Genomic DNA, 26,966 nt, shown 5'->3' with positions numbered 1-26,966 from the left:
AGATTGATAGCATGAAGGAATCTTCTAGGGTGATAGAAAATGTTATTTCTCTTTTTAGTGGTAGTTTCTTCATTGTATACATTTGTCCAAACTCATTGACGTGTGCACTTAAATGGCTATACAGATGGTCCACCACTTAGGATGGTTCCGCTTTTTTTTTTTTTTTAAATATTACCATGATGTGCAAGTGATACACATTCAACAGAAACTGAACTTCAGATTTTGAAGTTTGGTCTTTTCTGGGCTAACAAAATGAGATCTCCTTTCTCCTGAGGTTGGGCAGCTTCCCGTCAGTCGCGTGATCAGGAGGGTAAACCACTGACACTGCACAGCATGATCCTCATTGCTTGACCTGGCCCAGCTAAGGGCTAAGGGAGGGAATGTTTTAAGCACCTGTAAGGTAGGCTAAGCAATGTGCTCAGGAGGCTAGGGATATTAAATGCATTTTGAACTGATGGTATTTTCAGTTAGGATGGTTTTTTGGGTTCCTAGCTCCATTGGTAAGTTGAAGAGCATCTGAATGTTCTGTTTGTAAACTATATCTTAATTAAGGTTTTTTTAAGTTAATTAAAATGCAGATATCAATGCTAAGCCAAAATACACATAATGACTTGAAGTGCTGATGACCAATTGATCTGACGCTTTCAGAGGGAGGTGCTAGATCAGCTGCTGCTGTCAGCATCATTCCACACACTTCGGGGATGAGGTCCTGGAGACCAGGGCAAGAAACCCAGGCGGGGAGGGCTGTTCCTTCACGATTAACTCATTGCTGCCCTTGTGCCAGCCAGCGTTTAGTCCTTCTAGCTGGCTGCTTGTAAGCGCCTCTTTCTGGGCAGGAGGATCTTGCCCCCTGGGACTCCAGGATGTCTGTCCTTCCCCTCCTCTTTGAGTGAAATCATTCGAATATGATCTGACTGTGCTACCAGTTGAATAATGTCAATGTACATTTGTCTTCTGATGTGTCTGTAGGGCTTTTCAGAAACATAATTTTGAGTCATTCATACAGCAGATATGTGTTGGGTACCTACTGTGTGCCAGCAAGCGCGTGTGCTGGGAAGAAGGCAGACTTGCCCTGCCGGGCTGCCTGGCGCTCCCGACCTGGCAGTGGGCGGTTGAAAGGTTACTGGTTGAATTTAAAGAACTCGGTCCTCATCCTGGCTCTTCCCTACAGATGCCCAAGTGACTGAATACGTCATTTAACCTTTCTGGGCTTCACCTTTCCCATCTTTCCAATTTCAGCTTTAAGAATTTTAAACAGTCTTTCAATAATTTCCAACCTAATAGCCACTGCTACTACCCACTGCTGACCGGACCATGACTTCACAGGAGCTTGCCCGGGGACTTATGCAGGGGCACCACGGGCTGCACCACAGAGCTCACGGCACAGGGCATCATCTCCATCAAGGCCCTTTTCTCCGACCATGATTCTGACTCTTGGTGGCCACCCCACACCTGAGGACTTGCAAAAATTCTCATCGTCGAGGCTGCACCTCAGACCAGTTCTGTCACAATCTCTTGGGGTGGACCCAAGAGTTAGTAACTTTTAGACACAATTAGTTGTCTACTTATTTGTCCCCTTACATACCCATTACCATTTATTTCCCAGACACAAAGTAAATAGCCCTGTGGCAATAGACACATGGCATTGAATTCGAGCGTACCATTAGGTAGTATTGCTGTGTGTATTAAACAACTACCGCAGTCAGAATGAGGGGTGCCATCTCTGAGCCCATCATTGGGTCACCCTACATTTCCATCACCTAGGAGAGAGTTTTTAGATCTCTGTTGTCTGTTATTACCAACGTTGCTGCTTAACTCAATCCATGCATTCAGCTATTATCTATGGACTGCCTGCTATGTGTCTGGCACTGCGTCCTGGAGACTGAAAGCAGAAATTACTTAAGTGGAGGGAACCACACAGCAGAGTCCCCACGGCAGAAAGGAGCTCCATCTGTCCGAAGAGCTGCAGGGATGTTCGTGTGGCTGGAGCAGAGAGCACGCCAGCTGCATGCAGTGTGAGGAGGCTGGCATGCGGGAAGGACCTTGCGCCCCGCGCCTGTGAGCAGTGCTGTGGCCACAGAGAGCATAGGAGGAAGTTGCCCTCTGTGCATTGTCTCCAAACCTGGCAACTTTCCACAACACACCAGTAGACTGTTAAGGCCACAGTAAAAAGACAATAGCCAAAGCAGTATGAGAGCATGATCATGAGTCACAGAGAGGAGGTAGCCCACAAGTGGCACACTTCACCTGGTTCCCTCCCAGAAAAACCCGCCAGCCCTGCCCCAGGTTTATGCTCCCTGACAACAATACTGGTGCATACAGAGAGCCCGGGCTGTGCCAGGCGCTATTGTAAGCGCTGGATTGCCTCACTGAGTCTACATTACGGGCCTATGAGATATGAGCTCTTACTGTTCCTTTATATGGATGGACAGAGAGATGAACTACTTGGCCACATCACACTGCTACTAAGGGGCAAACTAGAAACTGAACCGAACCAGTCTCTCTGGGCAGCCAGTCGGGCACCCTGCTGCACTGATGCTGGAAACGATGGCAGCTCTGCGGGCACTTGCATACAAACACTTTGTATTTGTTTAGAGAAAATGCAAGCCAGGTTGAAGTTCCAAGCAGGTGGTGACATGGTCAGACAACATTTCCCTTAATTTGCAGATAATGGACAGTTGACAAAGACATCAACACTCCTGTGAGGTGATATATATAATAGTTGTAGGAACAGTCCAGGAGACCAGAAAGCAGAGGAAACAATAACAGCTAATTGATATTTCAGGGGAACTTTAGATAGAATGTAATTACTGTTTTTGAGGCTGAGTAAATGAATTCACTTGACATCAGAAAAATTCCTACACCGGGAAACACTTAACACCTTCTTGGAAATAGGACTCAAGTGTTTAACTAGGTTCTTATGAAGCCTCGCAAACTTGCTCATCCTGTGCTCTGGGGTGAGAGACAAGTGTCTAGAAAGTAGATGGAGAACTATACATGCAGGCAGCCTTCGTGTAATCCAGGGAAACGAGGCAATTGCCAAGAGCCATGGGTTCATCTGGAATCATTGCCACCATCCACATAAACACCATGTTTTAACGGTGTGTGATCACCGGGTATTTGGTACATGGACCCATATGAACAAGAGGCACCTGGTTCTCTTATAACATTTATCCTAAAATAGTCCATAGCCTAATCAATGTTCATTGAGTACCTGCTCTCTACTAAGCAGTATCTCATTTAATTCTTAGACTAACCCTGCCAAGGAAAGTGAATCCCCACCCTTAAAGATAAGGAAATGGAGACCAAGACAGTTTAAGTAACATTCCCAGAATCTGACAGTAGCCAGGGAGAGGGAAAAGGGGTTTGATTCCAAATCTGCTTGGCTCCAAACCTGGTGTTCTCGGCTGCTCCCTATTAAAACCTGTCAGTGAGAGGTTATGTTCGTTTTCCTTGACTCATTGACCAGAGTAAAGAAAGGCTCCTCTCTTTTTTTGCAGACTCAGACATGAAAGTCTGCTTCGGTTGGCTGCTAAGATTCAGATGTTGGCTGAAGGAGCAACATATGTAGAGTCTTTGGTCCTTCCCCTTTCCACTGAAGTAAAGAAAGTTTCAGCTGCAGGCTATTTATCCTAACCCGCCCCTGAACACTGCCGGGCTCCCACCACGATGCCAGTCAGGCAGCACCGGTTGAAACTGATTGCTTTTGTTTGACAGCTGCAGAACCAGGAGCTGTTGAGGGCGATGATGAAGAAGGCTGAGCTGGAAATAAGCGGCAAAGTGATGGAAATGATGAAGAGACTGGAGGACCCTGTGCAGCGACAGCGCGTCCTGGTGGAGCAGGAGAGGCAGAGGTACCTGCGTGATGAGGAGAAGATCGTAAAGAAGTTGTGGTGAGTGCTCGCCACTGTTGCATGTTTAGCTGCGTTAAACCAAAAAAGGAAACCTGTCTTTGCCCAAATGGAGGCCCTTCCCAGATGGTGTTCTTTCCTTCTCCTTTATTGAACACCTACTATGTGCAGATTAGCAGCTGCTGGTTCTAGGTATCCATGGAGACTTAGCATCCTTCATCCATGCCTGAGAAATTCAGTCATCCTCAGATACCTGAGCTGGTCTCTTTAAAAGTTGGAGCATCATACTCTTTCGTAGGGCTTGGTAACACTGGCAAAAACCAGTGATAAATGGGAAGTTGGCATTTAATCTCAATAAATTAAAACTAATACCCAAAATAACACAGCACTAAAATTATCTTCCTATTATTCAACTGTAGTTAAAATCACAAAAGAAGAATTTAAATATAGAGTTTGTCTGATTCACAATGAGAGACTCTTCCGTGAGCATTCCCAGTCTTCTTCTGTGAGGGTCTTATTGAGAGCATCTATCGAGTCCCTGTGTGGGAACGAGCAGTGTTTATTACTCCCCAGTCACTAGGGCAAGCACATCTTTTATGTTCATGTATGTTTTCTCATGCAATGGAGATTTCTCTCAGAACTATTTCCCTGTCATGTAATGAATAGCAGTTGTTGCAGTTGTTCCTAGTGTTGGTAATTCTCTTATTTTTTGGAAAACTGAAACCTTCCAAATCGGGATCATAAGGGAGCAATGTCCAGAGTCTTCCCGTGGCCAGAATCACCTGAAGCCTCCCACCTGGACAGCCCTGTGCTATCTCCCGTCTGACATCCACCCGAGTTTCTCTCCCCTCCGATGCCGAGCCAAGGGGCTGATTAAAATTAAAATGTCCCTCTCGGCGGTCTAGAGCAAAGAGTCAATTTCAGTTACTACTTTCCAAAAAAAATTAAATTTGACCACATCTCAAAACATTTTATTTAGTACATGCATTCATAGTTAATCACTCACCATGAGGCATTAAGGCTATTATTTGTCTAAAACATTTTGCCCATTTGTTCAGAACTAGGTCTCAGGATTCCTTCTGAAAACTCCTTTTAAAATAGATAGCCTTTTAATAATATTTTATACATTTTTCCAATTAAATGATGAAAAAGTAGCCTGACCAGTGGTGGCATAGTGTGGATAGAGGGTCGATCTAGGATGCTGAGGAGCCAGGTTTGAAACTCTGAGGTCGCCAGCTTGAGCGCAGGCTCACCAGCTTGAGTGTGGGGTCGCTGGCTTGAGCATGGGATCATAGACATGACCCCATGGGTGACCTCATGGTCACTGGCTTGAGCAAGGGGTCACTGGCTGGGCTGCAGCCCCCCCCCTCGGTCAAAGCATGTATGAGAAACAATGAATAGCTAAAGTGCTGCAACTATGAGTTGGTACTTCTCATCATTCTCCCTTCCAATCTCTTTCTTTTAAAAAAGAAAGAAAAAGACAAAAAAAAAGGTAAATTTCCTCCCTTTAATATTTGTATTTATTGGTTCACTAAGACTAACTCTTGCTTCTTGACCAAAAAAGGCACCTCTGATCTCAGCACTCCTGAGACCAGCAGGCCAGTGTGGGAATGGCCTGAGGTGGGGGTGGAGCAAACACGTCTTTGGGGGCTGACTGGTGGCTTTGTGGGGCGGCTACGCACGTTTAAGTTGTGCACAGGGCATTGGAGGAATTTAGTCTGGCAAAGCAGAACGCAGGCGTATGGATATAGCACAGACGGGTCATTTACAGGTGCCAGGTTAACCTACACAGACGAGAGACTACCTTCATCCCCAGCAATCAGGGAGACTTAAGCCAAAGTAAGTTACTCTTCACTGACCCCAGGCCAAGCGCAGGACCACGTGCATAGGAGGGCCCCACAAAGGTTTGTTGAACTGAACTGAAATGGTTTGAGTTCAATGGGATTTCCTTGGTGGAGGCTAGACAGGGGACCTCCCAGGTAGAGGAACCTTGTGAACCAACAAGTCTTGGGACCAGGAAGGTGCAGAACATTCTTGGAAAATTGTAGGAGTTCAGTTTGGGGGAGAATGGGTGCAACATACTAATCTTATCTTCTACTTGGGTTGTGCTGTTCCTGTTTGCCTGGTGCTCGCCCATGTCTTAGACCACACTCACCCTGCCTGCCTGCTTGATGTCTGTCTGTTCTGTGTCTTCTGAGATCGCAAGATCACGTAACTGCATTTATGGCTTTTCATGCAAGTTCCTGGGTCCATTCCCAGATTCAGAATTTCTCTGGATGGAGCTTAGGAACGTGTATTTTACGAAGATTTAGGGGAAACTTTGAAGCATCTTCATATTTGATAGTTACTGGCCTGATGAGGGGGTCTTTGAAGGCTTTTTGATCAAGGAAGTAACAGATTCAGATATTTCAGCTGTATTTTATATAGATCCCTCTGGCTGTCAGGAGCAGGACTCATTGAGGGAGAAAGAGATTGACAGAAAGAGATTGACATCCAAGAAATCTGACTTTAACAGCCCAGAACAAAAGTCAGTAAGACCTGAATCAAGCAATAGAAACTGAAGTAGAAAATACATGAAATACAAAAGAGACTGATTGGATGGATCAGAGTGGTGAGAAAGAGCAAGTTACAAAAGACAGCTGGAAATTTCAACTCTGGAATGTTAAGAAAACAATTATATCTCCCCTTCCCCCTTTCCCTGTCCCTCCCATTCTTCTTCTGTCCCTGCCCCTCTTCCTCCCCTGCTCTCCCCCCACACACACACACACACATACACACACACACGCGCGCGCGTGCGTACGTTCCCTTAGGAATCATGTTAGGGTAAGTTGCTGGTGAGCCATTCAGATTGCAGAAAATAAAACTTGGGTCTAGAACTATGGAGAGAAATTGGATCAAGACAGTTTTTCTTTGGTGGGTGTCTATATGGAAATAATAATTGGACTTCTAATAACAGTCAAGTGAAATATATTCCAATAAATTAATGCCTCTTTTTAGCCAAGGTAGAATGGACGGCAACCTGAACAAAGCAAAAGGATTTACCTATAAACCATAGCGTCTATGAACATCTGACATTCTTTGAGCAAAGTTTACATCTCAGAAGTCACATTCACTACTATAACATTAAAAAATTATTTCCAGCATTAATTTTTTATTTTATTTACAGAGGCAGAGAGAGAATCAGAGAGAGGGATAGAGTGGGACAGACAGACAGGAACAGAGAGAGATGAGAAGCATCAATCATTAGTTTTTCGTTGCGCATTGCGACACCTTAGTTGTTCATTGATTGCTTTCTCATATGTGCCTTGACCATGGGCCTTCAGCAGACCAAGTGACCCCTTCCTCAAGCCAGCGACCTTGGGTCCAAGCTGGTGAGCTTTGCTTGAACCAGATGAGCCCGCGCTCAAGCTGGCGACCTCGGGGTCTCGAACCTGGGTCCTCTGCATCCTAGTCTGACACTCTATCCACTGCGCCCCCACCTGGTCAGCCTACAGCATTAATTTTAACTTCATTGCCTCTTTTTACATTTTGAATGAACACATTATCTGAATGCTTTATCTAGAAGAGAAGTGTATTAAGAGAAATGATACTGTTGTATACGAGAATATTGTACACATTTGTGTATGTTCCATGATCAACACAGGAAACTGTGGCATTAAAGGGTCTACTCTGTGCAAGGTTATGAAGTCCAGGAGTCACATTGTGTAGAAGAGATTAAAATAGAATTTTAGGCTGACTGACTTTGGATTAAATGACAGCTCCTTAGAGTATTAATTGCAACCTGGCCACTGGAAGACTGTTAATGGGACTGTGATAACATTTGGGTCTTAGCTCTTTCATTAAAACTTAGAAGGACTGGACGGTGTGTCCAGTCTACACAGTAGGATAATTCTGTGTAGACAGGAAATGGAAGAGATCTTCTGCACCGTGGTTAGAACTCTTGGAAGGGAAGGCCACATTGTGCCTCAGGGACGCGGGGACTGTGGGAACTTCCCAGCGGGGATGCCTTCGCATAGTCTGTAAAGGTGGGCAGTGAGAAGGTGGCTTTCCAGTTCAGTCCTGAAGTTGCATTATTTCTTCTGAAGGGACCATAGGCAATTTCAGTTCATTTTCTATAGCAGAATGAGAGACAATAGCAAAAACTTCACCCTCCTTCTCAGAGTTGGAGGAACTTGTTGTTTGCCCTGCGGTCCTTGTTGAACAGAAGCGACATCCTACCTGAATCCTCTTGCAGCTCTCATGCCATCCATAACTTCATCCACTTGCCCACCTAGTGGGAGGGGCCTTGGTGGGCCATCATTCTGCAGAAACTGACTCCCTTTTCCTGCTGCTTCCATGGACCCAGGGCTCCAGCATTGGAAGAGATGTTCACTTACTGCCACCTAGTGGCTCTTCCTCTCAAAGTTCTTTCCCCATTCGTTAAGAGGGGTGGGTTTCTCTGTTGGATTTACAAGCAAACACATGATTAAAAACATGTGTTTAGGATGGGCTTATTACTGTGCCCCAGTGACAGGATGTTGTCTGTTTGTGTTTGTTTTTTGAAGTGAAAGATCTTAGCTAAATTCTTTTGGAGCTGGCAGTACCCTAAGGTGTGTGTGTGCGTGCGTGTGTGTATCAGATCTGTGATCATTTCTTTGTGTCTTGGAATGTCAGTCCTTATTAATGGGACAGTCAGTATAAACCAGAAGGTCAATAAGCGGCAAGTCTGCTCCCCTCCCCCAGGGGCTATTTAATAGTGTCTGGTGACATTACTGTTTGTCACAGGGTGAGGGAAAGTGCTACTAGCATCTAGTGTGTAGGAACCAGGGGTGCTGTAAACCCCTCCACGCACAGAATGGGCCCCACTGCAAAGAATCATCTGGGCCTGACTGTCAAGCACCAAGGTTGAGAAGCATGATCTGGGCTCCTCATCTTGCTTCCTCCCCCTCCTTCCCCACCCCCCATCCTGTCATGAAGTGCACACATCCCTGCATCAGTGCCACTGAAAATGAAGAGTGGGTCCTATGTCAGCCAGCTGCCCTGGACCTCCCCACACACAGGCGCTGGGTAAACGGGCTCACGCCTGCCTGGCACCTCAGCAGGATATTTTAAGGCAAACTACGCTGTTCTACAATGTGCTCCCGCCATCTAGCTGAAAGGCGAGGTGGGCTGGGCCCCAGCACACCGTGGGAAGCCAGGTACACCCTGTGCTACCGCACCTGTCCTTTTTGAGGACCTCTGTGTTCATGCCCATCTGTGGTCTGTCGCTCCCCCAGTGAGCTAGAAGTCCTCGTGGAAGACTTGAAGAAGGACTCTGCATCAGCTGGCCGAGTGGTCACCCTGAAGGATGTGGAAGACGGGGCTTTCCTCCTGCGACAAGTGGGAGAAGCTGTAGCTTCCCTGAAAGGTGAGCCTCCTTCTTGAAGGGAGAAGCCTGGGGTGTGTTTCCTAGGGTTACTGAAAACCTGTCAGACCAGGAGGGCTTCATCTATTCATTCATTTACTCCTGTGTGCAAGTATTCATCACACACGTGTCATGCTCCACTCTGAGCACTTGGGACCCACCACTGAACAAAATAGGCAACGCCTCTATTTTGCAGCTTATACTGCAGTGGGCACTGTGAGATTCAGGACTAAGTGGTAATAACAGCTTCTCCTCCTGAGCCTTTTAGTGTACCAGGCATCTGTACCACTCATTAAAGACAAGCCTAAGGGGCAGCTGACCTCATCTGTAATATACAGACAGGAAATGAGGCCTGGAGGAGCCCTGCCCTTGCGCATGGTCACTTTGAACCCATCTCTGTCTGACACACTCCTGCCACCCGAAGATGTGTGGACTGCACTGTGGCTGGTGTACTCTGTGTGCTGTACCCAGTCCAGTGTTGGGTGTGGGTCGGGGGCTTCCTGTTCTGACTTCTCCTTCCACTCACCCGCTGCTCTTGGCCACAGGAGAATTTCCTACCTTACAAAACAAGATGCGAGCCATCCTGCGCATAGAGGTGGAAGCCGTGCGGTTTCTGAAGGAGGAGCCGCACAGGTTGGACAGCCTCCTGCAGAGAGTGCGGAGCATGACCGACACCCTGACCGTGCTGCGCAGGTGACCGGGCTCACTGCGGGACTGCAGTGGGGCGGGGAGACGTGCTGGGGGGGCTTTGGGCTCACTGCGGGACTGCAGTGGGGCGGGGAGACGTGCTGGGGGGGTTTTGGTCTCACTGCGGGACGTGCAGTGGGGCGGGGAGACGTGCTGGGGGGGCTTTGGGCTCACTGCGGGACGTGCAGCGGGGCGGGGAGACGTGCTGGGGGGGCTTTGGGCTCACTGCCGGACGTGCAGCAGAGCGGGGGGGTATTGGGGGGCTTTGGGCTCACTGTGGGACGTGCAGCGGGGCGGGGAGACGTGCTGGGGGGGCTTTGGGCTCACTGCGGGACGTGCAGCGGGGCGGGGAGAGGTGCTGGGGGGGCTTTGGGCTCACTGCGGGACGTGCAGCGGGGCGGGGAGAGGTGCTGGGGGGGCTTTGGGCTCACTGCGGGACGTGCAGCGGGGCGGGGGGGTGCTGGGGGGGCTTTGGGCTCACTGCGGGATGTGCAGTGGGGCGGGGAGAGGTGCTGGGGATGCTTTGGGCTCACTGCGGGATGTGCAGCGGGGCGGGGAGACTTGCTGGGGAGGCTTTGGGCTCACTGCGGGATGTGCAGCGGGGCGGGGAGACGTGCTGGGGGGGCTTTGGGCTCACTGCGGGACTGCAGTGGGGCGGGGAGACGTGCTGGGGGGGTTTTGGTCTCACTGCGGGACGTGCAGTGGGGCGGGGAGACGTGCTGGGGGGGCTTTGGGCTCACTGCGGGACGTGCAGCGGGGTGGGGAGACGTGCTGGGGGGGCTTTGGGCTCACTGCCGGACGTGCAGCGGAGCGGGGGGGTATTGGGGGGCTTTGGGCTCACTGCGGGACGTGCAGCGGGGCGGGGAGACGTGCTGGGGGGGCTTTGGGCTCACTGCAGGACGTGCAGCGGGGCGGGGAGAGGTGCTGGGGGGGCTTTGGGCTCACTGCGGGACGTGCAGCGGGGCGGGGAGAGGTGCTGGGGGGGCTTTGGGCTCACTGCGGGACGTGCAGCGGGGCGGGGGGTGCTGGGGGGGCTTTGGGCTCACTGCGGGACGTGCAGCGGGGCGGGGGGGTGCTGGGGGGGCTTTGGGCTCACTGCGGGACGTGCAGCGGGGCGGGGGGGTGCTGGGGGGGCTTTGGGCTCACTGTGGGATGTGCAGTGGGGCGGGGAGAGGTGCTGGGGATGCTTTGGGCTCACTGCGGGATGTGCAGCGGGGCGGGGAGACTTGCTGGGGAGGCTTTGGGCTCACTGCGGGATGTGCAGCGGGGCGGGGAGACGTGCTGGGGAGGCTTTGGGCTCACTGCGGGATGTGCAGTGGGGCGGGGAGAGGTGCTGGGGGGGCTTTGGGCTCACTGCAGGACGTGCAGTGGGGCGGGGGGTTGCTGGGGAGGCTTTGGGCTCACTGCGGGATGTGCAGCGGGGCGGGGAGACGTGCTGGGGGGGCTTTGGGCTCACTGCGGGATGTGCAGCGGGGCGGGGAGAGGTGCTGGGGGGGCTTTGGGCTCACTGCGGGATGTGCAGTGGGGTGGGGAGACGTGCTGGGGAGGCTTTGGGCTCACTGCAGGATATGCAGTGGGGCGGGGGGGTGCTGGGGAGGCTTTGGGCTCACTGCGGGACGTGCAGTGGGGCGGGGAGACGTGCTGGGGAGGCTTTGGGCTCACTGCGGGACATGCAGTGGGGCGGGGGGGTGCTGGGGAGGCTTTGGGCTCACTGCGGGATGTGCAGTGGGGCAGGGAGACGTGCTGGGGAGGCTTTGGGCTCACTGCGGGACGTGCAGCGGGGCGGAGGGCTGTGCTGGGGAGGCTTTGGGCTCACTGCAGGACGTGCAGCGGGGCGGGGGGGTGCTGGGGAGGCTTTGGGCTCACTGCGGGATATGCAGTGGGGCGGGGAAACGTGCTGGGGAGGCTTTGGGCTCACTGCGGGACGTGCAGCGGGGCGGAGGGCTGTGCTGGGGAGGCTTTGGGCTCACTGCAGGATGTGCAGTGGGGCGGGGGGTGCTGGGGAGGCTTTGGGCTCACTGCGGGATGTGCAGTGGGGCGGGGAGACGTGCTGGGGAGGCTTTGGGCTCACTGCGGGATGTGCAGCGGGGCAGGGGGGGTGCTGGGGAGGCTTTGGGCTCACTGCGGGATGTGCAGTGGGGCGGGGAGACGTGCTGGGGAGGCTTTGGGCTCACTGCGGGATGTGCAGCGGGGCGGGGGGGTGCTGGGGAGGCTTTGGGCTCACTGCGGGATGTGCAGTGGGGCAGGGAGACGTGCTGGGGAGGCTTTGGGCTCACTGCGGGACGTGCAGCGGGGCGGAGGGCTGTGCTGGGGAGGCTTTGGGCTCACTGCAGGACGTGCAGCGGGGCGGGGGGGTGCTGGGGAGGCTTTGGGCTCACTGCGGGATGTGCAGTGGGGCGGGGAAATGTGCTGGGGAGGCTTTGGGCTCACTGCGGGACGTGCAGCGGGGCGGAGGGCTGTGCTGGGGAGGCTTTGGGCTCACTGCAGGATGTGCAGTGGGGCGGGGGGTGCTGGGGAGGCTTTGGGCTCACTGCGGGATGTGCAGTGGGGCGGGGAGACGTGCTGGGGAGGCTTTGGGCTCACTGCGGGATGTGCAGCGGGGCGGGGGGGTGCTGGGGAGGCTTTGGGCTCACTGCGGGATGTGCAGTGGGGCGGGGAGAGGTGCTGGGGAGGATTTGGGCTCACTGTGGGATGTGCAGCGGGGCGGAGGGTGTGCTGGGGAGGCTTTGGTCCTGCCTAGAAAAGAAAAACAAACCCCCGTGAGTGCTACAGGCCAGTCACCCTGACTGCCAGTAAAAGTGGGTAGCACTGGAAGAAAGGCTAAAATAAATCAGCTAGATCATCCATGACTTCCATGGAAAAGAAAATTCTTGGCCCTGGCCAGTTGGCTCAGCAGTAGAGCGTTGGCCCAACATGTGGGTTCAATTCCTGGGTTCAATTCCTGGTCAGGGCACACAAGAGAAGTGCCCATCTGCCTCTCCATCCCTCCCCTTCTCCTTCCTCTGTCTCTCTCTTCCTTTCCCACAGCCAAGGCAAAGTTGGCCCAGGCACTGAGGATGGCTCCATGGCCTCCACCTCAGGCACTAGAATGGCTCCAGCTGCAACGGAGCAACAGCCCAGATGGGCAGAGCATTGCCCCCTAGTGAGCATGCAGATTGGATCCTGGTCAGGCTCATGTGGGAGTCTGTCTCTTTCTCTCCCTGCTTCTCACTTCAGAAAAATATAAAGAAAAAGAAAAAAAAAGAAAATCCTTGAACTCTATACCCACAGGAAAAGTGCTGACATATGCATGCAGGATTTGTGTTGCCAGTAGCACCTTTATAAGTGACATCTCATGCACCTTTATATACTGCACTGTTCAGTGACAATCACTCTCTTCTCAGCACATTCATGACAGTAGCTTATGTCTGTCTGTGAGCACTTTCTGTGTGTCAGGCACTGAACCAACCCCTTATGTAGACTGGCTCACTTGATCCCAGTTGAAACCCTACACGGTAGGCAGTTGTTGTTACTACCTACCTAATGGTAGGTAGACTGAGCTTTGAGGAAGTCCACTTGAGGTCAGCGGTGAGGCAGGACAGGACCTGATAGTTGGACTCAGGAGATCAGAGTTCATTGGAGTTATGCTGTCCTCACAGTCCGGCAGTCACACCTGTCCCAGCCCTTGTTTGGGTGTTAAGGGTATGATAATAAAGACAAGTAGGAGCCTTGCCCTTATGAAAAACTTCCTCTCTCACATGGCAAATAGACAAAACTACCAAAAATGAACCGGGTTCCAACAGGGGCAGTCCCTGAGTTTCTAGTTTTCTTAGTAGAACTAGGAAATTGCAGAGACTGTCCCCTTCAGATCTTAGACCAGATTGAGAGCAAGTCTCAAGCAGAAGTGACATATAAGACCACTGTTTTAGGAGGATTTTAATCACAAGCTGGAATCGTTTGGTCAGATTTATGAGAGGAATATGTGGTACAGTTGACTTTCAGATGAATTAGTTACCATAGGAGCAAGTGAGATTTTTCTAGGAACAGTGACCTCAAGAAAGAGCCTCTTTTGAGATGAAAACGTGGTAAGCAGCCATATTGTCACCTGCATAAGTTCCAGGATGCCAAAGGGACCCTGAAGTCAACGGCAGTGCTCCTCCTGCAAAGACCACAGCTGACAGCACAGGGAGACATTGGACCTGAATTACATTTTCTCATAGGTTCACTCATTTTAAATGGTCACAGTAAACTTTTTCTTCCAGTACGATAAAAATCTGTTAAAAGAATTCTTCACTAAGCTCTTACCTAAAGGTGGTAACCCATCCGCAAAGCCTCGAACAAACCACCCTTGTTAAGGGAAACAACAGCTGGCGGAGAACTCTCTTCCCCTTCCCTGAAAACAACTAAAAGAAAACTTCAGAGCCAGCACAGAGTGATGACGCTCAGGGTTTGCCTTATCTCCAGGGAATACAAGTTCTAAAACAAAGATGTGGTTGTATGTTTTGAATGTTATAGGACTCTGTCCCGTAAATGCTCAGTGGTCAGAATGACAAACCCAGATAAGTAACTTTCAGATAAAAATAAAACAAAATTCTACAAAATTCTAGCTGTCATCAGGCTGCCTATCACAAGCCTTTTGTACTATGAAATTTTACTGATGTCTGTCCTGTGTGCTGTGCTGTATTCCCCGCTGTGGAGGAGGCAGGGATGTGCATAACCCCCCAAGGGACACGCATATGTGCTGATGCCATGGCAGAGAAGACAAAGCAGGTGACAGTCACAGTTCGGAGCAGCTTAGCAGCTTGGGAAGATGCTGAAATATTTTGATATGTATTGAATTTGAGGTGAGGGAAGAAGAACCAAACACATGCCCACTGGACACTTAGAAATGTGGGCTGGAGTTCGGGAGATAGACAGAAGGTGTCCCTGCCTAACTGCGAGGGCGGGAAGGGAAGAAAGGAGGAGTGATTAGCATCAGAAGTTGCCTTCATGAAGAAGCTTATTAAAGATAGAAGAGATGGCTGTGGTAGAATGAGGGCAGGGGGTCCCTGGGGAGTGAAGGGGCAGCGGAGGAAAAGTAAACAGCGAAAGAAACAGGAGAGAGTCACAGTATATAGTATCTCTTTTCAAATAGAAGAGTGTTTTAATAGGAGAATGAGGGACTAATTAAAAATTATTAGTCAAGTATGTTTCACATTGTCTTACATTAGATCCTAATGACCACCCCTGAGGAACACCTGATCAACATTGTCATCATCATCATTATTATTAAATTCTATAGACAAGTATCTGAGACTCAAAAAAGTGACATTCCCGACATTGTATCAGTAGAATGTGGTGTAGCTGATATTTAGACACAGGTCTGTCTGACCCCAAAAAGCAGAAGAAAATGAGGACTAACCCAGAAGAAAGCCAGCTTTGCAGAAAGTGTGGTCAGGTCCTGGTGGGAAACCAGGTCACAACAGGCAGAACCGCGGGAAGAGCAAGCGGAGGGGTCGGAACACAGGCTGCCCTCCCCAGGTGTTCGGCAGCAAAAGGAACAGAGTGTGGGGTCTTGGGAGACTTTCGGGGTTAGAACTCTGCATCTGTGAGTGCTCTCCAGGCCAGGATGGGGTGGAGCAGATGTTGTCAGTGTCATGTGATTACTAGATGTCACCCAAAACAGTGACAGAATTGTGTCAGTCAGGCCAGCAATGTTGGACAGCAAAACAGGCTACTGTCTGAGGAAATGACTGAGAAAGCAGCTGCAAGAGATAAGTAGGAGGTAACTCACCAGTGTTGGTGGGTTGCTATGGAGTTTTATAATGTTTTAATTTTGCAACAAAATCTCATCTGGCCTTGGGATGGCCCTGCATTCAAGTATATCATGATGAAATGGAAGGCACCCATTGTAATCATTAACGCTGCTCTGCGTGCTTCCTCCTAGACATGTCACCGATGGGCTCTTGAAAGGTGCAGATGCAGCCCAGGCTGCACAGTATGTCGCCATGGAGAAGGCCACCGCCGCAGAAGTCCTGCAGAGCCAGGAAGAGGCACCCCACGCCTGCGGGCAGCCCCTCCCTGGCACGGGACTCCCGCGAGACGTGAAGTCGGAAGTGGTGCCCTTGACGGTGCACCATGCACAGAGCTCTCCTGTGGTCATCCAGCCGTCCCAGCTCTCTGCGGCCCTGCTGCTCCCTGCCCAGCACTCTGCAGCGGGGGCCGGCCCTCCCCCGGCCAGCCCTCCGGCTGGCCCACAGGAAGCGACCGCAGCTTTGCAGTCATCGCAGGCAACTCCATCCCCACAGATGCCCATGAATGGTTCTGCCATGCAGAACTTGTTCATTGAGGAGATCCACAGTGTGAGTGCCAAGAACAGGGCAGTGTCCATTGAGGTAGAGTCCCATTTCCATTTTCATATCACCGTAAAGGAGTGTGCCTCACAGTCCTTTCCCTCAGAGAATTTACATTCTGGCTGTACAGATAATACATACATGTATCAGTTATATTTTTATTTTTAAAAATGTATGAGATGAGGTAGTGTTATGATGGTGAGGTTTAACAATTGGCTCTCTGGTGGGAGAAGTCCTCATTGAGGCATTTGCCCATTTCTGTCGTGTAAACACTCCCACCATTGCTGATATTTCATCACCACAGGGCCTCCAGCGCATGCAGCTGGGAGGACACGGGCGAATCACCGTCCTGCTCCTGTGGGAGCTGGCGCCAGTGTGCCGTGGGTGCGTGTAGGCCTGGGAGGGTTTGCCACCGATCTTCAAAATCGAGTATAAACTGGGTAAACAGAGAAGGGAGGTGAGGGCATTGTAGGACAGAGTGCTGGGGCAAAGGGACCGTGAGTGAGACTTGAACCAGGAGGAGGAGATAAGGCTGCCAAAGCGCCAGAACCAGACCTGGGAGAGTTTGGATCCCAGCCCAAGATGTCTGCAGTTTACTGTGTGGGTATCGGAAATGCTGCTGCTTGAACCAGGGATAGAAAATGGTGTGTTCCGAAAACTAACCTGGACACCATATCGAGAACTGATTGAGGTGATGGGTCTAGAGTTAGGGGCATTGGATGGGAAGTAGTCTCAGAAAAGGAGGCAGGGACAGTTAAAGGGAAGAGGCAAAGCTAGGCCTTCCAGTCACACAATCTTGAGGAAAACGCAGGCTATGCTTTAAATATTCTTTTTATTCAATAGCGAGTGTCTGATCTCAAGTAACACCTTTTCCTTCCCTAGAGCTCTCCTTCCACTCACCCACGGTTTCTCCACTCATTATTGTATGCCCAGCAAGCTGGCCCTAACCATTCCTGCCTCTTGCAAGTCAGACAGGGATAATGTGGGTTTCAAGAGGAGATGACTTCTTATAACTGCTAAGGCCACAGTCATGACAGCTGTATCTCTGAACACTAGGTAGCTGCTCTCTGCTCCAAAGCCAGGGGCTGTGCACCTAATCCAGGTCAGCATTTATCAGGTGCCCTGGCTGATGAGGGTCCATCATGGTGGGCCCACCAGGTGGAACAGAGGACTGAAAAGACACTTCCTCCTGGGAGGGGATGGATCTGCCACGTAAACATGCCCATATTGAAGGGATATCATGGTGACAGCTGTTATGTAACAAATAGCTGTGGAGAACCCGCAGGGTACAGTTCTCATTGTTATTCTGAGTTAGGAGTCGTCTGCCTGGGGCTCTGGCCCTACCTACATAGTGAGGAGCCTGGGCTTTCCTGCCTGCTCTGCCACTGACACAGGTTGACTCCCACTGTGCACCAGCCCCTGATGGGCTCTGGGGTGGGCAGTGCACAGAGGAGACAAAGCCCGTGCCCTTGAGAAACATTACAGGAACAAGTACAGGGCAGGTAATAATAAATGCTGGGAAGGATGGTGATGGCGGTGGCCACTGTGTCTATGGAGTGACTCCTGGGCAAGTCCTTCAGCTCTCCCAGTGTGCTCATGTGTTGATTCAATCATTGACCTCCTAGATCACTTCTAATTTTAACATTGCAAAGTCCCACTTTTTCTGGGGTGCTAACATCCGCTCTGCCCTCCTGGAATGATCTGTGCGCCATCTCAGAATCACAAGCAATGTTCCTTTAACAAATGTACAAATATTTAACAATACATTTTACATATTTCTTCCTATTGTAGAACTTGATGGACATTACAGGTCATCTAAATACCCCAGCCCCATTTTTTACGTAAGAAAGTGTAACCCAGGGGCCACAGAGCACGTTGACAGAGCAGGAGCTAAGATACGGGAGTCCTTGCTCCTAACTGCATGTTTTGGCGTTTGTTTCTGTTGGAGCAGCTCTACAATGAAGACCCAGTTTAAGAAACAAAAACTTGCTTATAGACAAGCCTATCTGTGTGTCTTTCTAGTTACTGTTGGTAGACATGTGTAATGAGTGCTTAGTCATCATTTATGAGTTTCTGAGCTTGCTTTTCTGAACAAGCATCCCGTGAGCTGAAGTGCAGCCCACGCAGCTACAGAAGATGTAGCGGAAAGCACAGGTCAGTTCTGTCCGATGAGCCGTGGTCCTCAGCACATCACCCAGAGCATTATTTTACCACCATTTTAATTGGGGGACACTACTCCCACCCAACGGGATATCTTGGAACAATTATTTCACTTTTTCCCTCTGGTTTTTAAAACTCTTCCCCTGTTGTTTTCCTTCAGAAAGCAGAAAGGAAATGGGAAGAGAAAAGACAAAACCTGGACTACTATAATGGGAAAGAGTTTGAGAAGCTTCTAGAAGAAGCTCAGGCCAACATCATGAAGTCAATTCCAAACCTGGAGATGCCACCAGCCCCAGGCCCACAGCCAAAGGGTGATGCCCCTGTGGACAAGCAGGAACTCGCAGGTGAGGCACTGACAGAGCTGTGTGCATGGTTAAACATGCTGACCAAGCTCTCACTTCTTAAGAATCTTATAAAATTGAAAAATTGGGGGAACAAATCCCTTAGATGGCCCTAGACCTCACTACTACTTTCGAATGGTAGCTCTGGCCATAGTGGGGAAACTATTCTAATTAGGGCGCTAGGGTAGTGCCCAGTGAGGAGGAATGCCGATTCCCTGGCTTCTCTGTTTCATGACAATTGACACTTCGCAGCACCAACTGGGAGAACACAGGGCCTGAGTTTAAAGCAAGAGCTTTTTATTTAGTTGCTGCAGAAAGAACATACCAGCATTTATGAGCTCCTGGGGGGAGGTGGATAGTAGATCATAAGCTGAAATTGCATTTTCTATTTTGACAGAGAGTCAGAGAGAGGGACAGATAGGGACAGACAGACAGGAAGGGAGAGAGATGAGAAGCATCAATTCTTTGTTGCAGCTCTCTAGTTGTTTGTTGATTGCTTTTTCATATGTACCTTGATGGGGCGGGAGGGCTACAGCAGAACGAGTGACCTCTTGCTCAAGCCAGCAACCATGGGGTCATGTCTATGATTCCACGCTCAAGCCAGTGACCCTGCGCTCAAGCGGTGAGCTTGCGCTCAAGCTGGACGATACCATGCTCAAACCAGCAACCTCGGGGTTTCAAACCTGGGTCCTCCACTTCCCAGTCCAACACTCTATCCACTGTGCTACCGCCTGGTCAGGCTGAAATTGCATTTTTTAAAATTAATTTTAATGGGGTGACATTGATAAATCAGGGTACATATGTTCAGAGAAAACATCTCTAGGTTATTTTGACATGAAATTGCATTTTTTTTAATTAAAGTTATTCAATTGTGTATTTAACCAACTAAACTGTGGAAGTTAATCATCAATATATCAATACTAATATAAGTCTCATTTCCATTTTTTAACCCTATAAAAAAGTGTTCCACACCAGCCTTTTCCTCAAAGAACTTACAGTCTGGCTAATACAGATAATATACATATGTGTCAGTTATATTTCTATTAAACATGTATGTGTGTGTGTGTATCTATGGATATATCTATATATATATAGATATATATAGATACATATATGTAAGATTTTTAAAACTGTAAGTGGGTTGGCCAAATTAAGAGAAAAGGTCATCAGATTAAGAAAAAGGTTAAAAAAAACTCAGCTCACTAAATTTCCATGCTGATAATAAAATTTTGTGATATAATTTTTTACTTGTCACCCAGGGGGGTCTCAGAGTCACATTCAATGAGGCCTTGTCCTGCAACTAAAATCGATTGGAAAGGAGTCGCCATCTTACCTTGCATGCTGAGGAACGTGAATGTGGGTGGTTTTTAACCACAGTGTAACCAGTGTCACACTCTCTGGGGTTCTCCAGGGAGCTGCTCTGAAACTCCACTCCCTGGGACCTTCCTCAGTCTGGGCTAAGAGGTGTTTTTGACCTCCTTCCCCACCTGCCAGCTTTGTGAGGCCCTTCCAGGCCCCGAGGGTCAGGCAGTGAGACCTGGGAGGAGAAGCCCAGGACTGGGCGGCTCTGCTCTTCAGCAAGGGCTTCCTGCTCAGTTCCCAGGGAGACCCCGTGGATAAGACAGCTGCCTCGCTGCATCTCTGTCTCTCCTGATTCACCTGCACCCTCCCACACCTGGTATTAACTTTGAAATAGAGCCTCCTTGGATGTTTTAGAATTGCAAATCAGTTACATACTTAGAATGATAAATAAATTATCATCGTGCCTTCTCCTGACTGCACAACAAAAATAATTACCATTTGTTGACCTCCTTTGGGGTTTTTATTCTTTCAGATTTAAATATATTCACATAAATTATATTTTAAATGACTCCCCAACACATTTTTGCTCACTTAAAATGTTCTTATTGTTGTTGTTTTATTTGTTTTTAACATAGGGCCTGGTTTCTTCTCAGAAAGAGTCCACTAATGTTTACGTTATCACTAGAAATGTGTGAAGGAGTCATCCAGTATTTGTAAAACTTTGATTTCTATTATTTTCATTTATTTGTCATGGGTGTTATTGTTTTTTATTTTTGTTTATGAATGAGGTAAAGTTCAAAGCTTGGAGTTTTAAAAAATCATTGTTTTTCCTTTTATGTAAATTGTCTGAAGACTTAGATAATGGGGAAGGATGGATAAGCTCCCCCTTCAAAAGAAAAAAAACAGTGAAAAATTGGGGCATGGTGGCCTCAGGCAGTGTTTTTTGTTGGAGTTTTTTTTTTTTTTTTACAGAGAGTCAGAGAGGAATAAATAGGGACAGACAGGAAGGGAGAGGAATGAGAAGCATCAGTTAGTCATTGTGGCTCCTTAATTGTTCATTGATTGCTTTCTCATATGTGCCTTGACGGGGGGGGGGGGGGGCTACAGCAGACCGAGTCACCCCTTGCTCAAGCCAGCGACCTTGGGCTTCGAGCCAGCGACCATGGGGTCACGTCTGTGATCCCATGCTCAAGCCAGTGAGCCCGCACTCACGCTGGCGCCCTCGGGATCTCAAACCTGAGTCCTCCCCGTCCCAGTCTGATGCTCTATCCACTGCACCACCGCCTGGTCAGGCATCTCAGGTAGTGTTAAAGCCAAAGTATTTAGAAAGAGGTGTTAAAAAAAACATCCAGGAAAACTATTCAAAACAATTGCAGAGGAGAAACTGCACTCAGCTCTGAATGCAGCATGGAGGGTTAGAGGGATCCCTGCCAAAGACAGAACTTAGATAGCAAGAGGGGGAAAGGAAAACCTACCCGATACCAAAAATGGGGGATCCTGGCTAACCTGGATTCTTTGCTAAAACTGTGCTTAGCAGATCAAGGTCAAGGCCTACTAGAGAGGAAGGCTCACAGGAGCTTGAATAATTTGATCAAAGAGGGAGCCTGTCATCAGACCTGAAAGGAGAGAACTAGCCGGTCACCCTGTGCCACTCCATAGAGGGACCAAAATGGAAGTGACCAGCCGGGGCCCGGCTGCTGTCAGAAACCAGCCACGTGGCTGATGCTGCTGGACCCCTGTAATCCAGTGCCCTTATGCACGAGCCAGGAACTATCCAAGACAAATAATCGTGGGTGTGTCACCCTGGTGATTAGCCAAGTCTACCACAACTTTAAATGCGAACTCCTCAAGCGTCTACTTTAAAGAACTCTGCCTCTCCTTTACTCAGAAAGGACTGCAGTCCCTAGAGAGAGGGGGGAAGGCCCAGCTGGAAGGGCTGCCCCTGAATTTCTGGTTCTGCTCTTTCAGTGAGCTGCTGAGTAGAGAGTTTATAAAGAGCGTAGGTGAGGAGGTTGGCAACGGGCAGGAATGAGGCTGAGTTTGATTAAGAAATGCCTTTTTCTGAGATTTTCCTGGGAAAGGCGAGCAGATGTCTGCATGCCCTTCTCTGTGATGTCAATGCTAATTTATAATTCCTTCTTTACTGTGTTTGCCATCTCTTCTCCTTAGCAGAGATGCTTTTCCAAGCCAATAACCATGACCAAAATAATCCAATTTCTCCCTGGTTTTGTTCTCTGTGACCATTTGCCTCTCATTTCCCTCTGCACTTTCCTTGGCCATATTCTACTCTCTAACACACCCCTGTGCAAATCCCTCCTGTTGGGCAAATGAGTTTGTAAAATTTGTATTTTCTGAGTTGCTCACTTTTATTGTTGAAAATGGCTGCTGCTCACATGAAATGGCTGATTACCTTCCTGCTTGGAGGAAGCTTTGTTATGCTAATGTGTGCTGGAGGAGGGTTTTTGCACCAAAGTTTTAAGAATAAGGAGGAGGAGGAGGAGGTAGGAGGCCATATTTTTGCAGAATGAGAGCAGGGAGGAAGAGTGCTGAAGAAGAAGCAACCAAGATGGCAGGGTGCTAAAGGAGAAGCCAGTGTGTGCAGAGAGAAGGGAGAAGGTGTGCAGATGGGGAACCAGAGGTGACTGAGCTGGTAGGGGCCTTTGATTCTAGGAAAAACCGGAAAAAGACTCTCCTGGTTGTGGAACCGGAGAACATGTGAGTGGATTTAGGTGCCCTGTGTGTGTTTTCACTTGCTGTATGGTTGTGAGGCTAGAATGAAGGAATGGCCCACCAGTTCTCAGCTCTGCAGTTCCATTACCGTCTGTCCGAATCTCACGGGAACCTGCAGGGGCCTGGCTGCGACTGTTGCCATGCTCTCCCCCTCTAGGCTCAGAGGAGGGCTGGTCTTTCTCCCAATAATACTCAGAGTTTCTGTTTAATAATGACAGCTGCTACTTGCATACTATTTATAATAAGCCAATAAGCACTGTTCTGAGGGCTTTATGTATATATATTATTATTTAATCCTCCCAGCACCCCAGCGGAGAGGATGTTATTATAATACTCACTTAATAGAGGAGAAAATCGAGGCAGAGGGCGGTTAATTAACTTGTGTAAGGTCTTTCCCGGCTGTCAAGCCAGTGGGCTTCAGGGTTTATCCCACTGAGTTTTGCACTGTAGAGAGAATACAGATAATTTTAAGTCAGAATGTATCAAGTTTGCAGAAATACACGGGGCTTTCCGGGCGTCACAGTGAATATAGATTATGTAACAGTGCACTGTTTTCCAGAAGACTCTCCGAATTCAGAGCAGGACTTGGACAGGCTGGGGGGTAAGTCCCCACCTCCTCCGCCTCCACCCCCGAGACGGAGCTTCCTGCCAGGATCGGGGCTCACCACCACCAGGTCGGGCGATGTGGTCTACACCAGCAGGAAAGAGAACACCACCCCGAAGGTCAGATGGGCTAAGCCCTGCTGAATGGTCTCTGGGTTCAGATGATGCCCTTAGACAAGGTCCCCTCTTTTCTCATTGAGGCATAGGTAGTGAGGCGAAGAATCAAATAAACTAGATGGTCAGGAAGGGCTGCGGAGGGAAAACCGTCAGCCTGCGTTGCTGGAATAGACTCCGCACCAGTTTTATCCTCACTTGACTTTCCACTGCAACTGTGTGAGCTGCAAAGCACAAGCTGCTTCCCCCGCAGGTCATCTAAGACTGAAAATACGGATGGGAGAGGAAAGCACCAGAAAGGCCACGTGACAGGGGGATGGAGACAGGCTAACATGGTTGCTTAACTTGGACTGAACTTGGCAGGTTTTGTCTTTCATGTTCAATGCACAATTCAAGTTTCAAGGAGAGATCGTATGGGAGAGGGCCTTTCTTAAAGGCACTGAGTGTCAAGGAATTACAATTTTATTGTAATTCTTTCATGAAAGTGGAGCTTGCATAAACAAAATCTTATACTAAATGCAAGTAACAAAATAGCCCTTCAGCCGGAGTTGAAGCGCTAGGACATCATTTAGCTCAGCAGCGAGAAAACATGAGTTCTTGGGATCACTGCCCCTCCCCTCCTCTTACCAGCACCTGGGGGTGTTAAACCAGTGCCTGTGGTTTGAATCTTCCACAGGTAAGCAGTGAAGACATTGGACCAAGCATGCAGGCTAGAGCCACAAAGAGCCCAACAGAGGAGTCTGCCTCCTCCTGGACGCCATCCCCACCACCTGTCACTACCTGCTCCTCAAAGGACGAGGAGGAAGAAGAAGGAGACAAAATCATGGCAGAACTCCAGGTACATGGGTGACAGAATGACTGTGTGGCTCCTTGCCCCAGGGACTCTGTGACTAATCTCCCACAGATTGATCAGCTAGAGAAGGCTGGTGACGAGCCCCTGCCCAGCGAGTATCTGCTGGCCTTGGCCTCCGCTGGGCTCTTGGGGCACCTTTGGGATGTGTGTGAGGAATGACCTTTCCACAAAACAACTGGGGAAGTTTACACAAAACGCCAGTTGCCAGCTTTCTTAGCTCTGGCTGGTAGAATTTGCTTCCCTTTCGGTCAGTCTTAATAATCTCTGTTTCATTTCAAAAACAATTAAAAGAAAATCAGAAACACCAGCCATCGTCTTTTCTTGATAAGGACTGATGAAATCCCACTTCAAGTGGGGTCCTGTTTTTTGGCTTCAATGTTTAAAATGACTGATTTTTAAAAAGATTTTATTTATTGGCTTTTTTAGAGAGGAGAGAGAGAGAGAGAGAGAGAGAGAGAGATAGGAGCAGGAAGTATCAACTTGTAGTAGTTGCTTCTCATATGTGCCTTGACCAAGCAAACCCAGGGTTTCAAACTGGCAACCTCACCGTCCCAGGTCAATACTTTATCCACTGCGCCACCATAGGTCAGGCTTGATTAATTGATCTTGAGTCATGTGGCTTCCTTTAATCCATATAGGCTTCTCCTCCGGTGTCAGTTTCATCTTTTCAAATATTCTGAAAAGCTGAATACTTTTATTTCCTATTTTCCTTGCCTGTTTAAGAAATTATTTATTTTTTTAGATTTTTATGTTTTACTTAATTGCCACAGTCTACTCATAGAATTAAGGATGGGGTGCAGGGGCTATACCCCAAACTGATCTTATATGGATAGAAATTTGCCCTGGGTGTACATTCTAAGAACTTGACTCATCGAAGACATACACACAATTCTTGGACCACAGTCTGTCCATAGAGTATTTCATTTTGACCCATGCTGATTATAGGATTATTTTGCTTTTCAGATAGTAAGACCACAACCTTCTTAGGGCTCCACAACATGTTCCCTATTCAGCCGTATACTCATGGTTTTGTGCAGGCCCAAAGACTGCATTCTTCTTTGGGAATTAGGATGTCATTTCCACTGCTGCTGTCCTACTCTGCTTTTCATGGTAATCCCTGCCGAAGAGCAGCTGCTTGGGTTTCATAGGGAACATGGAGCTTCTGGTTGATGGTCACATACCTGACCCTTTTGAGCTTCTAAAACTCAGAGACTGGACCAGGACATTCCTTCCACCAATCACACTATTTAAAGGTTTTTGGAATGGCTAGAGGATTTTATTCATAAGAATTCTAGATTTATAAAGTTAGCAACTCATAAAGCAGTCGAGAACATAGAGGCATCCATTACTGTTACCTGATGATGAGCCTCTGGCTATTGATCCTGGTGGGTAAGGCCACTTGCTGCCGGGGGTGGTGTATGTCCAAGATGTGTATGTAGATTCTGGGGCCAGTCATTGTAGCATCTGTCTCCAAATTAGGGTGTGAATTGATCATGGCCCAGTTTGGTTCAGATGGATGACAGAGCCCTAGATAATTTTAAATCTGTGCAAGGTGAGCAAATACTAGTAAGCAAGGAAGTAGAGATTTTTAGGCTTGTGCATAATCTTGCACTAGCCTTTTCTTTTTTGTATTTTTCTGAAGTTGGAAACGGGGAAGCAGTCAGACAGACTCCTGCATGCACCCGACCAGGATCCACCGGGCATGCCCACCAGGGGGCGATGCTCTGCCCATCTGGGGCGTTGCTCTGTTGCAACCAGAGCCATTCTAGCGCCTGAGGCAAAGGCCATGGAGCCATCCTCAGTGCCCAGGCCAACTTTGCTCCAATGGAGCCTTGGCTGCGGGAGGCGAAGAGAGAAGCAGAGAGGAAGGAGAGGGGGAGGGGTGGAGAAGCAGATGGGCGCTTCTCCTGTGTGCCCTGGTCAAGAATCGAACCTGGGACTCCTGCACACCAGTCCGACGCTCTACCACTGAGCCAACTGGCCAGGGTGCACTAGCCTCCTAAGAAAAGTAATTTATTTGTCTAGCCACTTAGAGCCCATCACTAGAGACTTTCCCTCCATTAAAGTCTGGATGTTTTTGATGCTCTTTAATTGAAAGCTTTGCAAAAGTGAAAGGTCTGGCTTCTGGTTTTATTATTGGCAGTTAAGTCATAGTGTTGAGTGAGGTGCTCTAACCCTAACTTAACCAATCCCCATTAGCCAGCCTGCTGGAGTTGGGGCCCAACCTGCTGCCTCAGAAAATTTGCCAATGGCTCTAGTTAGACAGTAACCGCCCAGGCAGGAAAAGGAGCAGCTGCAGCCCCGAGTGTAATTGTGGAACAACTTTCCTGTTCTGTGTCCACCGGCATCATCAGTAAACACAGGCTCCAGAGCCTAATAGCCCGATGGGGTTTGCGGTGGTCTTAGTGAGTGGAGGCCTGGGCATCTCCAGGGCCAGCAAGGAGGGGCCAGTGTGGCGGGAACGGGTCGGCGGGGAGTGCGAGGCAGGTTGAGGAATGTCCCAGGCATCAGCGCCCTTCTTATTTTAGGACCAGTGCAGAAATGTTCACTTAGGGAGGGCACGGGCTATTCCTTTTGCCTGTATTTATTTCCAAATGGCAATATTTGACATTAAGGAAATATGAAAGAGTT

General features: G+C 49.1%; 1 protein-coding gene across 22 annotated transcripts in view; it reads left to right on the top strand.

Annotated features, from left to right (window-relative positions):
- KIAA1217 (KIAA1217 ortholog) overlaps positions 1 to 26,966 on the top strand; it is a 623,712-nt gene that overhangs the window by 587,713 nt on the left and 9,033 nt on the right. For 18 of the 22 annotated variants that reach the window (XM_066233561.1, XM_066233566.1, XM_066233575.1 and 15 more), the window contains 7 exons: positions 3,718 to 3,893; positions 9,107 to 9,237; positions 9,780 to 9,927; positions 15,827 to 16,274; positions 18,553 to 18,736; positions 23,325 to 23,488; positions 24,159 to 24,320. In XM_066233561.1, the coding sequence (XP_066089658.1) occupies positions 3,718 to 3,893; positions 9,107 to 9,237; positions 9,780 to 9,927; positions 15,827 to 16,274; positions 18,553 to 18,736; positions 23,325 to 23,488; positions 24,159 to 24,320 (1,413 nt within the window). The remainder of the gene's footprint in view (positions 1 to 3,717; positions 3,894 to 9,106; positions 9,238 to 9,779; positions 9,928 to 15,826; positions 16,275 to 18,552; positions 18,737 to 23,324; positions 23,489 to 24,158; positions 24,321 to 26,966) is intronic. The other 4 variants (XM_066233573.1, XM_066233554.1, XM_066233559.1 and 1 more) reach the window with 2 other exon arrangements.

Source organism: Saccopteryx bilineata, chromosome 5, assembly GCF_036850765.1.
Source record: "Saccopteryx bilineata isolate mSacBil1 chromosome 5, mSacBil1_pri_phased_curated, whole genome shotgun sequence".
In the NCBI taxonomy this organism is placed as follows: domain Eukaryota; kingdom Metazoa; phylum Chordata; class Mammalia; order Chiroptera; family Emballonuridae; genus Saccopteryx; species Saccopteryx bilineata.
Note: the sequence above shows the minus strand (reverse complement) of the source record. Positions and strands in the feature narration are given on the sequence as shown.